Consider the following 16,960-nt stretch of genomic DNA (forward strand, 5'->3'; position numbering starts at 1 on the left):
TTAAATAATTACAAATAATTATTGTATTATATATTAATAATAAAAATATAAATTTACTATTATTAAATATGTTATAATAAGAAGATTTAAAAGAGATATAATTTATTTTTATAGAATTGTTAAATAATAAGTAAATGTATTTTAAAAATTTAATAAATTATAATTAAATTTGAAATTAAAATTTAACTGAATTTATTTGAAAATTTATAATTAAAAAGTAATCTAAATAATGGCTTAAAATAGGATCCCACTTACTTATAAGATAGGTCACCCTCAGGCTTAAGATAAAAATCATATATAAAATTCTTTGCAGATTTTACTATAAAAGGAAATTTTATATAACATTGTTATGATTTTTTTCCTTTTTAGCTAATTAACCAATAGAATTTAAGAAAAAAGTAAGATAAAAATTATTAATAAAGGGTTAATTTTCTATGGTAACCCTTATTATAAGTAAGCGAGGTTAAGGTTGCCTGCCGAAACCTATTTGGCCTAATGCCAAAAGGAGAAACTCCACATATAGTACCGTAACTGCGAAACTGTGAAACTGCGAAACTGCCAAAACTTGCGAAACTGCCAAAATTTGCGAAACCTTTATAACGAGTTTATCCGTAGTTTCGGTATAATAAATAATAATATTTTATATGAATTTCGGTATAATTACAGCATTCCTAATATTTTATTTTTAATTTCAGTCTCTAATAAATTTACATGTAAATAAACAACGTTGTAATATTCTAATAATAATATTATTATTGAAAAATCCTATCAAATGCAACAGTTGTGATTTTTTTTCTGGGAATTCTGCATAAAAAAAAAATAAATTAATTAAATTTATCAAAAAAAAAAAAATAACAAAACCCTTCTCCCAGTATTTTACCTCGATTACAAAAGTCCGGTCATATTTTTTCATCTGACAATCCTACAAAAAGAAAAAAAAATCAATTAAATTTATTAAAAAAAAATGATGAAAACACCTTCTCCGACCCTCCCTCACCTTAATTTTAAGAGTCTGGTCATGTTTTTCATAAATTATGAAAAAATTAATGAAAAACTTTCACCGGTCCTCCTTTACTTTAATTTATAAATTCGTACATGTTTTTCGTCTAGCAATACTACAAAAAAAAAATAAATAAGAAATTTATTAAATATAAAAACAACGAAAAATCTTCCTCAGCCCCCTTCTTTACCTAAATTCTAAAGTCCGGTCATGTTTTTCGTCCAGAAACACTACAAAAAAGAAAAAAATAAATAAGTTAAATTTATTAAATAAAAAAACAACGAAAAACCTTTTCTCAGCCCCCTCTTTTACCTAAATTCTAAAGTCTGGTCATGTTTTTCGTCTGGCAACACTACAAAAAGAAAAAAATAAATTAGTTAAATTTATTAAAATAAAAAACAACAAAAAATCTTTCCCTCAACCCTTCCTTACCTCATTTCCAAAGTCCGGTCATATTTTTTGTCTGGAAACACTACAAAAAAGAAAAAAATAAATAAGTTAAATTTATTAAATAAAAAAATAACGAAAAACCTTCCTCAGCCCCCTCCTTTACCTAAATCCCAAAGTCCGATCATGTTTTTCATCCGGAAACACTACAAAAAAGAAAAAAATAAATAAGTTAAATTTATTAAATAATAAAACAATGAAAAACCTTTTATCAGCCCCCATACTTTTTAAACTAAAGTCAATCAGTGTTTTTCGTCTGGCAACACTATAAAAAAGAAAAAAATAAATTAGTTAAATTTATTAAAATAAAAAACAATGAAAAATCTTTCCCTCAACCCTTTCTTACCTCATTTTCAAAGTCCGGTCATGTTTTTCATCCGGCAACCTTACAATAAAGAAAAAATAAATAAATTTATTAAAATGGACCCTTTTCCAGTTTTTTCTTACTTCAAAAGTCCGGTTGTGCTTTTTGTCTGGCAACCCTATAAAACGAAAAATAAACTATTACATTTTTTAAATAAAAACTTCCTGTCCGGACCCTTCTTAGTTCTTTACCTCATAATTTTTGTCCAGAAACCTCAATACAAGAAAAAAGAGATCATCAGATGATTTGTACTACGCAATCTGTCTGATAATCTAACTTTCCTGTACCGGATTGGCGTAAATCATTGATAATTCGATAAATTCAGCAAATTTCGGCAATTACGTCTATATAAATTCAATACGGCTGAATACGGCATTGCATCAAAAAAAAAATCCATGCTGAAATTAATCATAATTCATAATGTTGCTGAAACTATATGTATATCATATGATGTACTACGCTGAAACAGTTATGGCAGCTTAGACAGTTTCAGCAGGTTTCAGCAGTTACGGCATTTCAACATTTTAGACCAATTTTGCGAAACTAGTTTCGGCAGTTTCACATACGCCATCCCGCCAAAACCTCCTAGTTTCGGCAAGCAATCTTAAGCGAGGTCTTTTTAAAATTAAAAATATTTAGATATAATAATATTTTTACTATAGTATTATTAATTAAAAATTTTTTTTTAATAATACCAGATTTTAGCCTTTAACTCTTAAAATATATAAATATTAAATTTGTTTAAAAATATAATAGTTGCAGAAATTATATTAGTAATTTATTATTTTTTTAAGTATTTAAATATGAGATAATTTATTCATTGCGTATGCAACATTATCACGCTATGTAATATTATAGCTTGTGTTTTATAAAATATGCGTGCTTAATTAACTGAACAATATATACAGTCAAAGCTCGTTATAGTGAATCTCGTTATAGTGAACATTAAGTAAAATCGCGTTATAGTGACCTATTGATTTTTTTCCTTATAATTAATTTCTCTCGATATAGTGAATTTTCTTAATAAATCTCGTTATAGTGAAAAAAAGGGAAAAAATTATATAGTGGAACGAAAAGTTTACTATAACGAGCTTTGACTGTATATAAGTCAGATGAAAATTTTAAAATTTATTAAGATTAATAAGCAAATTATTTTCATTCTGCTAAGCAAACTCAAATTGTAACATTAAAATTTTTTGCACTACTAAGCAATTTATTTTATGACTTCGTAAAATTAAAAAAAATTTCTTGCTAATTTTAATTATTTATATTATTACTTTATTGACAAATTGACATTATTGTATCATATTAATAATGCTATTTTTAATAGTATTACAGTTAAAATAATTAAAAATACTACGTGCTACTCCTGTTAAAATTAGTGAACTATTACCAATTATTACTCCATTTAAATTAATATGATATATAATATTTTGAGAACACTGATGAGTAAATAGTGTATAACTTTCTACAGTTTGACTTGCAAAAATATTGAGATGAATGGGCAAATATACTTGTAATGAAATATAAGACAAATCTTCAATTTGAGTTACTGCATTTTGGCTATAACAATGGTTACCATAACCTTCATAATACATTGCTATTATTTTAGCAATACAAATTTTTGTCCCATACAATGCAATTACATAGTCACTTTGTTGCAATGGAAAATCTTGAGTAATATTTGCCAATTCAACACATATAACTAAATTAAATAATAAATTATTAATATTAAAAATTATATAAATAAATTACATGATTAATATTATATTTACTTTTATTTGTAACTTTATTAGTTTGTCTTTGCCTAATTTATGTAAACTTGCAAGATTAGCTGTCATTGCCTTCCAATTTTCTTTCTATCACTTTTCACATTGTTTAATAAATTGTACTGCCAGATCATCATTATTCGTAAGATGTGAAATTATATGACCAGCCTTATTTGGATTAATAGTATTTGTGTTTTCATAACCAATCATATATGCACAATTTTGTCTTTCAATTGGTCTTGAATTATATGCTTCATGATCCCTTCGTAATTTAATCATAACCAAATAATTCAGCTCTCCTGTTGGAAAAATATATCTAATAGAAGAATCTTTCATGATTATGTTAATATTTAATAATCTATATATTAAAAAACACTGCAATCACGTGGGCGTTATGTTTAGATTAACCATATAAATAAGTCATTTGAATTGTGTAACCCTACTCCTATTTGTCGCCAATGTTACACAAGACCAAAAAAGGAAATTTTATTTCTGGCGAAAAACTAAAATTTTGAGTTACGCAGGATTCCATAAAAGGAAATTATCAGTTACACAAATCTCCAAAAAAGGAAATTTTGTCTTCTGTTACTTTTCAGAGAAATTAAAAATTGTTGCTCAAATTTCCAAAAAAGGAAATTCTTTGCAGATCTTTTAATTCTGGCCAGAATTACATATTAACTGTTGTCGTAGACAACAGGTGAACACTAGTATACTATTAAAAACTTTGATAATGTAGTAATATAATTAAAAGAAAAATTCATACCATGAGTAAGTTGCTTATTATTAATTATTTCCATATTATCTAAAGATAAAATAACTTGGGTTTGCCGAATTTGATCATCAACATTCTTAATGTTTGATAAATCAAGAACATCATCAATTCTTTTGGTAGTATGCTTAGATGCTTAACTAATTGCATCAGAAATTTCTTTATCGATTTCAAAGAATTCATTTAAATCATTTTCCAGTTCCAAAGTTGGCTTAATTCCAATTGATACTTCCAAATTTTGATCATCTATCATTACAAATGGCAGTAATAGTGAATGATTCATATTTGAAGTAGGTTTCAATTTAAAGATACTGCCTGAAACTTAGTAGTTTCTGAAACTGTCAAAACTGAAACTTGGTAAAACTATTTCTGAAATTTTCTTATTTTCCAAAACTGGTAAAACTGATAAAACTAATCTGAAACTGGTAAAACTAACCCGAAACTGGTAAAACTAACCTGAAACTGGTAAAACTAACCTGAAACTGGTAAAACTAACCTGAAACTGGTAAAACTAACCTGAAACTGGTAAAACTAACCCGAAACTGGTAAAACTAATCTGAAAGCTGGTAAAATTAATCCAAAATTTATAATGCCAAAATTATTACTGAAAGTTCAAAATTTGGCCGAAATTATTGATATAATCCTGGCCATTTTTGGGACGTAATTCTGGCCAAGAAAATGATCAACATCAAAATTTCCTTTTTTGGAATTTTGTGTAACCATTGTGTACCTAATTTTCCAATTTTATTGGAAAACATAATTTCCTTTTTAGGAAATTGGTATAACGTCACGTGATAAAATATCATAATTTCGGTCAAATTTTAATTTCGGCCAAAATTAGGGAGTTTCGGGCTAGTTTCAGGAGTTTTGGCTAGTTTCGGGAGTTTTGGAATAGTTTTGGGTTTAGTTTCAGTTTCGGTTTCGATTTCAGAAACTGAAAAATAGTTTCAGACAGCATCTTTAGTTAATATCATACCTATTTTCAAAAATCTTATATTAAAAAGTACTGTTTATAGTTACAAATATGTAAAAAATATAATAAATTGCTCAGTATCCAATAATTGTAAAAAAATATAACATAGCTTGTTAGAATCATTTCATTGAGATAAATCGAATGATAGTAGTTTTATTTTTCTATTTTGCATAATTAATAGCCAAACATCTTCACATCTCTTATAAGACTTATTTTAGCCAATATCCTATTATTCTTAAAAGGCAACTACTAAGTACTTATTTTTTCTCAAGTAGTATAGGATCTCGTAATAAGTCATTTTAAGCCTAAGGTAAAAATTATATATAAAATTCTTTGCAGATCTTATTATAAAAGAAAATTTTATTTTACATTGTTATGATTTTTATCCTTCATATGGGCTGATTTGTTTACCTTTAATTAAAATATTGATTTTATTACATTTTTATTATACAAAATACTACTATATAATATACAGTAAATTAGGAATGAGTATTAAAAAATTTTTATTTAATGTTATTATACTATAATTTGGTAAATATTTCTTTTAAATTAATATAATTCTTAGCATTCACTATATATATTAAAACTTTGTATCTCAACTTAAAACGTAAATATCTCCAGATCCAGTGATCCAATTGGCAAGCTCTTTTTTCGTTCATATAGATCAGATCAAGGGCTTTCTGAAGAGCCTAAATTTATAAAAAATGGATCAGTAAATCCCAAGATATTTGCATTTAAGTATGTTAAAAAGTTCATATCTCAATTTTAAACGTACTGTAAATATCTCCAGATCTAATGATTCAATCGGCGAGTTCTTTTTTCGCCTATAAAGTCCAGAATAAGGGCTTTCTAATGAGCCTAAAATTATAGAAAACAGATCAGTAAATCTTGATATATTTGCATTTAAAGATAGTAATACAAACCCCAACATAAAATAATTATTTTTATCACCTGGCTACTAATTGGTATTTAGGATTTTTTCTGCCAATTATAAACTGGCGGATCAATTAGTATATCTAAGATGATAAAAAAGTTATTTACTGATCTAGTTTAGTATACTATAAATGGGCCATCATCCTTCAGATGATAATCCATTTATATACTACTAGATTAGTAAATAACTAATACTTATTGTTTGAAAATATATCTTTTATATGATATTTTTATTATATTTTTATAAACATTTATAGCTACTAAGACTAGAGATCCTGGGTGAAACCAAAATATTTAGTCATTTGACTAAACTGAAATAGTTTAGACATTTAAAATTAAAAGACGAAATAGACAAAATTCAATATTCCATAGTATTTCCATGGATTTTTTATAGATTTCCATGGATTTTTAATTATAATAATTACTTATAAAAAAAAAATAATAATAAATTTATATTAAAATATAATATTTTTTAAAGGAATTTATAAAACTATTTTATGTATAATATAATTTAATATATTTTTATAATAAAATTATAATTTTATATAAATAAAATTTAAACTTAAAAAATATTACTATATAGTTTATTAGTCAATGACGAAACCGAAACTAGTTGGTGACGAAACCAAAATTTTTGGCAAAAAGAGTTTAGCTAGATATCACTAACTAAGACTATATAAATTTTTATTTTACTTTATATTCTATTAAAATATACTTACTTTTTAATAATATATGTTAAAAATTCCATATATATGAGAAATGGGTTTTTTATTAGTGAAATAGGTTTTTTTACAGCTCTTTTACATTTAATAATTTAAGTTTCGCAAATGTAAATTTTTGTTCAACTTATTATTTAGTCAAGTGATTAGGACAGTGACAGATATTACCTAATATTCTAGAGGGAAGGGGGGTAATTGAAAATCTTAGGTTACATATATACTATATAAGAAAATTACATATATAATATATCTTACCTGGGGGAGGGGGTAAACTCTTATAATAAACTGATATTAGGTAATATCTGTCATTGCCCTTATCAATCAGATGATTTTTTGGTATTACAAAACAATTTTAAGTAACAAAAATTATGAAAATCAATTTAATAACTTTTTTTAATGCAAAGTAAACAAATCAGCCCATATGCTTTTAGCTAATTAGTAACTAATAGAATTTAAGAAAAAAAATAATTAAAAATTATTAGTAAAGAACCAATTTTTTATGGTGACCTTTATTATAAAAAAATGGGATTTTAGTAGTACTTATAAATAAGAATTTTCTTATTAAACCTTAAAGCTAATCTGAAACTAAAAATACACTACCTATTTGTTCTTATATCCATTACATAATGCTAATCAGTGCACAAAATCTATTCAAATTTTGCTAGATTATTTTTTTAAAAACTTTTTGTGTGCTGATACTAGTATTCAGTTATTATTTAATAACTTTACTAAATACTTACTTTTAAGTTTCATCTTTTTATGATTACTGGTTGATAAAATATTTAACAAAATGTCAAAAATTGGCATTTTAATATTTCTTGATTTATGTTTACTATACTACTAGACATTTTGCCTAATGTCTCAATATTTAGTAATTGTAAAACATAGTTAATAACTCTTTAGAATTGTCTAATAATCAAGATAATGGTAAGATCATTTTTTAGATACAATAGATTATGAATTATACAAAAAATGTTAAAATGATAAATTACTAAATAAGTTATGATTTATTATGCCTAAAAAGATGATCTTATCACCATTCGATTTGTCCTGATTAAACAATTTTAAAGAGCTATTAATCATTTTTTACAATCACTAGATATTGAAAAATTAAGCAAAACATTTAGTGGTATAGTAAATATAAATCAAGTAATATTAAAATACTGATTTTTAACATTTTGTTAAATATCTTATCAGTCAGTGATCATAAAAAGATGAAACTACTACCATTCAATTTATCTTAATAAGATGATTTTAATAAATTGTATTGTATCTTTCTACAATTACTGATTACTAATTTAATAATATATATATATACTTTTTATAATTATAAATTTAATATATATAAATATATATATGTTGTGCCTCAGATCGATTCTTGCCTCAGATTGAAGCTCGCAGCAGCACCTCGCATTGAGATTGTCATGTAGCTTGCTCCATTTGAATCATTCAATAAAGTCTGTTATAAGTAAACTTTTTTTCTCATTAATTAAACCACTTTTTGTAACATAAACAAACTTGTGCACCATAATGAGTTACATGTTTCCTGAAATTTTTATGTAAATCCGATTTATATTGAAGTTTATATTTGTGTTTTATCTGAAAAATCATTAAATTTTAAGTCATTTTTCAAATGAAAAAATTTAATAAGTATGATTCCAATTAATCTGAAATTATAGGATTGTATACTTAAAATAATGATAAATAAGTTTACTTAGTACTTAAAAATACATTAAAATTGGAAATTTTGATGTTTAATTATAGCTCATTTTTATTAGCAATTAAGATGCGTCAGATGACAATCTCAACTGGCGTGCGCGAAGCCTTCAATTCTGCAAGCAAGAATCGATCTGAGGCACAACATATATATAAAATACATTAAAATTATATATTTTACAATTATTTGTAAATAAATTAATTTTAAATATATTATTAGAAATATTATATTATATATATTAGTATAGTTATTAAATAAAAGATAATAATTATATTAGTTATTTTATAGATAAAATATCAATTTAATACTTTATAAAGTTAACTGATATATATTATTTTTTTATTTAATAATTTTATTATTATGCATATTATGCATATTATTTAAAATTATTTTTATATAATCAATATTTTTATTTCATTTTTTTTACTAGTATATTAGCAAAATAAAGGTTTATTAAAATTGGCATAATTCTAATAGATTATATAATAATTTTAAATATAAAATACCTTATATATATTTTTATATAAGAATTATACAATACATTAAGAAATTTAGTAATATTAGTAAAGTATAATATAAATAAAAATCATAATAAAAGTTAAATAATAATTTAATAAATTAATATTTAAAGTAATATTTCTTTTAACAACTAATTAATAAAAATAATTTATTAGTAAAATATTTATCTATATATATAGATTTACATTATTTACTATTTAACATAAATTATATAATTTTAAATAAATGTTTAAATGGTCTTAAAGTAATATTTATTATTGTAAGTACTTTTAAAATTATATATTATAATAATTTTAAAATTTAATTAATTTTCTTTAAAATTTTGCAGTGTATTTGTGATTTTATTAAAGTAAAAATAAAATAGAAAATTACAAAAAAACTACTTTAATATAATTAAATTACAAACTACTTGTTATACAATATTGTATTTTATAATAAGTGGTTTATTTGATTCAATAGGTATACATATTTGTAATATATCATTCTTAGGCAAACAGCTCTATTTTTTATGTTAGATGATTATAAACCTATTTAAAATTCAATTAATAAATACATTTAAAAATAATATAAAAAAAAACTATATATATACTGTAAAAAATTTTTAAATTTAAATTATATTATCTAAATTTCATATTTTATATAGTAATAGATTATCTAGATGATTTGTAACAGAAAAAAGAAATACATTATTTAAATTAAATTATCTAATTAATAAATATTACAAAAAACTAATTATTTATTACAGTAATTAATAAATAAAAATTTTTTTTTTTATATATTAAATAGATTGCACTATCAGCTATAACTTTATTAGAATAATAAAAAAAGATTATAGTGATTATAGTATTTAAAATGCCTATTTATAATATACAATACCAATATATTATACAACATTAATATAAAAAAAAAATTAGTAATATATTAAGTATTTTTTATAATAATTGTTTTATAAGATTCATTATATAAAATTAGTATACATATTAAATATTTTCAATTTTTTCAGTTTTTTTTTTTAATTTGTGCAAGGCATATGACAACTTTCATCTTTATATTTATAATTTTTCATATTTTCTTTTTTTGTCATACCAACATTAGTTTCTTCATTAACAATATCATCATTATTGTCATCAATTTTTTCTTCAACAATTTCACCATTACTTTTCTTTCTTCTTTTTAATATACCAGTAGTCCAACCTTTTTGATTAAGATTATTAAGACCCCATTTCCATCTAACATATTTTCTTCCTTTACTAGAAATAATATCTTCATCACATTTGCCAAATAATGGTTGATTCTTACTTAATCTTCCATATGTTTCTACTGATACCAAAACTAAAGATAACATTGATGTTATTATCACCAAATTTAATGAAGTTAATTCTGATAATGGAAGAAATACAATTATTGTTGCTATAATCATTCTTAGTGCAATCCTATACCCCTATAATTTGTATAAAAAAATATATTAATAAAAAAATATTCTAAATAAATTTAGTAAAATACAAAAATACATGTTCATTCATTACCTTCGAAATTCTTAAATCAATCTCCGAATCTAAACCTTTATGTAGTATTCCAATCGCAGCCATACAATATATTGTTATAGCCAATGATGCACAAAATAACCATCGTAAAGATGCGGGAAACTCTGAAGCGGAATCTGTGCTTGCTGGTACAGCTCTTTTCAATTTTTCATCGTGTCCTTCATTTTCTTTTCCTACACCATGTACGCCAGGTAATGGAATATTTTCTGCTCCTGGAAAATCTCTTAATTGGATTATAATTCTTAATGATGAACTATAAATAGAAATAAATAAGGTAAGTTATTATTGGTATGGTTAAATTAAATTTAATAGTTACAGATAAACTTACCCAAATGCGATCAAAGACATATTCTTTATAAAAACAAATAATCAAACATAATTATTAATATTAAGAAAAAAAACTATTAAAATAAAATATTATCATATCTTTAATATACCAAAGGTAAATGAACAAATCCAAATAAAACACCGGTAACTACATGCCTTCTAAGAGCATGTAAAAATTGTTTACTGGCATCCACATCAAAATATATCCAATGTAAATTATAGGCTATAAAAACTGCTAATATCGACTATAAAAAATAGGAAACAATTAATTAATCTTAAATTCTTAATACTATTTACATACAGTAATTTAATTACCTTTCCAAGTTGTGCATCAAGATTTGGATTCAAACTAGAATAAACAATTCCAAATACCTACGAATATATTATATTATTCTCGTTTGAAAATTGATTTTTCCAAACAAATTCTCTTTCAAAAAGAAAAATTAACAAAACTTTAGACTTACACTTTCACCTAAACAAATGATAGCAAAAATACCAAATCTTTCACTCCAGTGTTCAATATTTATAGCAGGTCTATAATCCACAATTTTAAATAATGAAAAAAGTTCAATCCATCTCCATTGATATTCGGTTCCTCTTGTTCTCATAGCTTTATGCGGTGTAAAAGAAGTCGCTGTATCAACTCTTTCAAAATCTTCACTTCCTTGTTTTTTTGCTTGTTTTTTTGCTCCATATCTTTTATAAACTGGCACAAAAGCCGTCCAAAATATTTCTAATTTTTTTACAAAATTGGAACTAAATAATCATCCCATTTAATAACATAAATATTAATATAGTATTTCACGTACCAAACACAATAGCACTCCACAATAAAGGAATTGCTTTTTCAGATGAAATAAATATAGTAATAACCCAAAGTACACAAGGAATAAATATTCCCCACGCGCTTGTAATTAAAGAAATTCTAAACATTGGTATCCAACTCGCCAATAAAAAATATTGCAAAACAAATGTAAGTCTGGCGATAATATAGGAAACTATAATATTTAACATAAGTGACATTAGTATGTACATAAAATAAAAATTAATACAAATATGGAAAGGAACTTGCAATAACTTACTAACATATATGGCTCTAGTGTCTCCAAAAATATTTGAAGAGTGAGTACCCATAATTATTACTAAACAAATCTCCCATAAAAGAAGAAATTTTTCCAAAATATCTTTTGAAGAGTAAACATTCAGATAATTATGTACGTCTAACCATACACGATAAACAGGATAGCTAAAGGCAAAAGCAAAGATTGTTAGCACATTTCTTTGTTAAAAGTCCTTAACAAAGCTTGAGAGAAAACTTAATAAATTTACAATGTGATAATAAATCTTTAGATAGTTCCAAAAGAAATATCTTCAACTAATATATGACCAAGATTTTGTACAACAGCAACGAAAATAAGATCCCAAAATAATTCAGCAAAACTAGAAACTCTTTCTCCAGCTTCTCTATGAAGAGTATCTATATGCCAATACTGCCTAACTCTTGGTATACGCCATAACCTATTATAATCAACTTCATCTTCATCATCATCTGCTATGATTTCTAGTTTACGAACTCGACCAAAAGTATGTACTGTAGCATGAATTGTTTGTTCGGAATCTACATCACTACTTTGTCCTAATTCTTTAAGTTCTGTGGCGAGTTTATCCAATTGTTGAGCTACTTGTTCTGATTTTGTTTGGGCTTCTGCTTCCATTTGTGCGCGTTCTTGTTGCATTTGTGTACGTTCATCTTGAACTTTAGCTAAATTTGTTTTTAATTCATCAACTTTTGCTTTGAGTGCCGCTACCTAATTTAAGGAAATAAATAAATGTTTTACAATTGAATATTAAATAAAATTAAAATTAATCTTACATGTTCTGGTGACCCAATTATACAACAATTCGGAGCTGAATCACCGCTGATAATATATTTTTCGCTTTCAACAACTAAAATATTTTCACCTCCAATTTGTAATTTTTTAGAAAATTCAATGCATTTTTTTTCATCTAAATTATTATTATCTGATTCATCTTTCTCAATATTTTTCATTGTCTCGGTAATTGTTCCATCATTTTCTGTTAAATTAGTATTAGTTTTAATGGCTGTTTCAGTTGTTTCCGTTATTTCTTTAATATCATCATTATTATCAAGTTTCTCAGGTTCCGTCATAATAATAAAATAATAAATTAAAAAAAAATTATTTTTTAAAACAAAAGAGAAAAACTCCCTTTTTTTTATATTAAAGTTTTTCGTACCAACATCCTTTTTTAGAATACAAATATTTGTATTGATTGTACAGATTTGTTTATTTTAACACATTTCTCATTACTGCTATAAAATGCGTGTCGTACTCGTCGTACTATAGAATACTAGAAAGAATTAAGATCCTGTACGATGACGTGATTGAATGTACCTATTTAGATTTTCACAATTTTCACACAAGTAACGATTGTACAGATACTCGAAGTCATAACAAAAAACTAATTTTCGGATTTTTAAAGAAATGACGTCATTTTCTAAGAAGGGGAGTCTCAAAATCTTGAAAATTAAAATAATGACCACCCTTTATGATTCGCTCGATTATTTTGATCAACAGTCGTAAAACTTTAGAGTTGCACTAATGCATTATGGCAAACTGGCAAAAAATTCACAAGCGATTTACTTAAACAACAATTATAAAAAAATTATTTCCAAGCAGATTTTTCCCGAAAATACACTCATTCACTATTAATTACTTTTATCGTTATTCCCAAAATAAAATCCCCTTATATATTTTACAGATATATAATATATATGTATAAATTACAAAAATTAGTCTTTTTTGATAAAGTACAGAATGAAATCTATGAAAATAAGGCATATTAATTAACTTATTATTATTAACTAAACTAAATATTATCAAGTTTAAAATCCAAAATTTAATCCTATCTTATTTTTAATGTCTTTTTATTATGCATTATCCTCATCTAGGTAAAGCATCAATTAAAGATTTTCTATTCAGTATATTTACAGGTATGCTATTTCTTGGTGTAAGTCTTAGTCCTCCACCACCATGAGAGGATTTTGAAGAGTTCATAGAATTATTAGATTTATTGGACTTTGAACTTAAACTGTACCTGTTCTGAGCCTTTGATGACGAAGCTACCCCGAATGAGGGTGTTCCGAATGAGGGTGTTACTGGCAAATCAGTATATTGATCATTATCATAATGATTTGGATTTAAAAAGAAAAAACTTGGGGATTTTGGGTTTGATGGTAAAGATCTATTTTGTTTTAATGCTAACGGAGGTGGTTTATTATATTTATGAAGAAGTTGTTCTTTTCTCGCTAATCGTTCTCTCATTTCATTTTCACGTTCTACAGCGTAATAAGTTGAATTTCTTATATTTTTCTTATATTTATCTGGAAGTTCTGGAACATCAATGATGTTATCAACTACGTATTCTTGCGGAATCCCTATTACAGATTCGGTTCTCTTTCGATTTTCAAATGAAAATGTCTTCAAAAATCTCGGTTTTCCATCGGCCGTATCAAAATAGAACGCAGATCTATTATTATCTAAAAAAATAAAATAAATTAATTTTAAATATTTATATACAGCTGCGAGCACGTGTTGAGAAAAATAGTAAATTAAGTAAAAAAACATTTTGACAACTTACTTAACATGTTAGAAAATCTATTACCTCGACGATAAGTCTTTTTAGGTAGATTAATAGTTTTCATAACTTTTCGCAAACTCCTAGAGTTAATATTATTATTTTCTGCAGTCTTTGTCGAACTTAAATAAGAATTGTCAGGTCCCTTATTAATACTTAAAGCACGAGCTAAAAATGATTGGCGTATTGATACAGATGTTCTTTTTCCTTTACTTGTACGATTATTATTATTATTATTTGGAGATACATTTATTGTTAATGAAGGATTTTTTCTGTGTGAAAATGGATCAGGAGCATTTGGATTGGTACGTTGACTGAATGTTGATGGACCCGGTGTTGATAGATATGTTGCTTGTTCTTCTAATGATGATTTTTTCATTGCTAATGTTAAAGATAAACGTTGCTCTCTATCATCCATTGTTTCTCTTCTTATTAAAGTAGGATTTACAATTGAAAATCTTAATAATAAGCTATCACCACGATTTCTCTTACATGGAGAGGAACTTGGCAAAATTTTGCTTATTAATTCGGAACTTGTACCAAATATTACTAAAATAAAAAGAAAATCTTGATTAATTTATTTATTCAAAAATTCTATGTTATAAATACTATATTACTCACTAAATGTAAGATATGGGATCGTAATAAGTAAAAAATCGGGCCATGTTCCATTAGCATCAACGATTTTATAAATTATCACATTAAATGATCGTGCGACTAAAAAAAAATTAACATATTTTAAAAAAAAAACCCCTTACAATAAATAACAAAAACCTAAAATTTAGTACTTACTTGTGGCAAGACAAACAGGTAATGTTGCAATGATTCCAAAAGTAATAATTCTTTTAGATAATTCAATATTTTCAGTTTCATTACAAACAAGTTTAACATTCCACGCTACACAATAGAACATTATCATCAGTGAGGCGCAGCAAAAACGATTGGATAAATTATAAAATATTTTAAAAAAATATTGAACATACCTGAAATTATTATCGTAACTATAATAGCGCACAACGACACAAAATAGATTCCTATTGCACTAATAAAGTTAATAAAGAATTAGCAATAAATTTTGAAACCGTTTTATTTCACAAAATATTTTTGATGTGACACGTCACAAATTATCTGTCCTTGTACACTTTGTTCCATGAAAAAATATGATGATGTGATACTTACGGTCCAATTGCAGGTTCAGATAACATACAATAATATGACCATGGTTTCAGTCCTTCTTCACTAACTGCCAACACGAAAGAAGCAATCGTAAAAAACATAGGTAAACCCCAAGCCAAAGCCATAAAACTCAACAATATTTGTCTTCCTGCCCATCCACTTTGTTGTTTTCGTCTTTTTAAGAGAATTAATGTCATATTAGATTGAATGCAAACAGGCCATATGGCCGCCGATGAATTTAAATATGATATAAAGAAGGCTTGAATATCACATGCCAATGTATTTGCTGAATTTTTAATGTCACCATTTTTTGCAAATGCCAAAAAACACGAATTTATTGAAGAAAAGATGAGAGTCAACGCAAAATAAGCAATTGTTGAATGATATTTATGATTTTTATAAATTACAAATAGTAATAGGGATAATGGCAGTGACGTTACGTGAAAAGCGTAAAATGCTATAGCGTCCGATTCAAAAACCATTATTTTGTTTTTGTTTTTTTTCTTTTCTTCTTTTTTTATTTATACTTTTCTAATTTAATAATTTTCTTTTTGATTTGTTCATTAAAAGGTAATTATGTTTTTTTTTTAAGAATGGATAATGGAAAAAAAAATTTTATTTTATCTTTGGGGGAAAATCCAGTTCTCTTTTTTAATGGAAAATTATTAAATATTGTTTCAAGGGTCCAGCCCAATTTTCATGAAAAGTGGAATAAAATAGGTTAAATTGTTTTTAGTTAGAGAAGAAAAGGACTGTGGACACCGTTAACGGAATAAAAGGAATGAAAAAAAATAATAAACGGAGAAATAAAAAAATCGAAGCGAGAAGAGGATAAAGTTGCTGTTTTTCATTAATACGTTAATAATATATATAAAATGGTAAACATTATGTCCACTTAATAATAATAATGATATTAATTTGATTCCTTAATTAGGTAAATATTATTTAGTATTATTAGATACACAATTACCGTCCGAAAGCTTAAAAAGTTGATCGCGAATTTTTAATTGGATTGGTTGTATATTAACATATGCGGTTAGGATGTG

General features: G+C 25.1%; 3 protein-coding genes across 3 annotated transcripts; all 3 read right to left on the reverse strand.

Annotated features, from left to right (window-relative positions):
- Window positions 1-9,981: 9,981 nt before the first annotated feature.
- Window positions 9,982-12,215, reverse strand: OCT59_006142 (uncharacterized protein; the record flags this gene model as incomplete). The annotated part of the gene is made up of 8 exons (XM_025326638.2): window positions 9,982-10,651; window positions 10,737-11,007; window positions 11,083-11,105; window positions 11,192-11,326; window positions 11,397-11,453; window positions 11,546-11,814; window positions 11,891-12,079; window positions 12,164-12,215. The coding sequence occupies 8 exons, from the start codon at window positions 12,213-12,215 to the stop codon at window positions 10,223-10,225; spliced, it is 1,425 nt and encodes a 474-aa protein (XP_025175132.1). The 3' UTR covers window positions 9,982-10,222.
- A 212-nt stretch (window positions 12,216-12,427) lies between these two features.
- On the reverse strand, window positions 12,428-13,251 carry OCT59_006143 (uncharacterized protein; the record flags this gene model as incomplete). The annotated part of the gene is made up of 2 exons (XM_066141075.1): window positions 12,428-12,889; window positions 12,955-13,251. The coding sequence occupies 2 exons, from the start codon at window positions 13,249-13,251 to the stop codon at window positions 12,428-12,430; spliced, it is 759 nt and encodes a 252-aa protein (XP_065997904.1).
- Window positions 13,252-14,044: 793 nt separating this feature from the next.
- Window positions 14,045-16,726, reverse strand: OCT59_006144 (uncharacterized protein; the record flags this gene model as incomplete). The annotated part of the gene is made up of 6 exons (XM_066141076.1): window positions 15,918-16,726; window positions 15,722-15,780; window positions 15,531-15,635; window positions 15,360-15,455; window positions 14,742-15,287; window positions 14,045-14,640 (listed from the first exon to the last, which is right to left on the reverse strand). The coding sequence occupies exons 1-6, from the start codon at window positions 16,394-16,396 to the stop codon at window positions 14,045-14,047; spliced, it is 1,881 nt and encodes a 626-aa protein (XP_065997905.1). The 5' UTR covers window positions 16,397-16,726.
- Between the last annotated feature and the right edge of the window lie 234 nt (window positions 16,727-16,960).

Source organism: Rhizophagus irregularis, chromosome 14 (assembly GCF_026210795.1).
Source record: "Rhizophagus irregularis chromosome 14, complete sequence".
NCBI classification, from domain to species: domain Eukaryota; kingdom Fungi; phylum Glomeromycota; class Glomeromycetes; order Glomerales; family Glomeraceae; genus Rhizophagus; species Rhizophagus irregularis.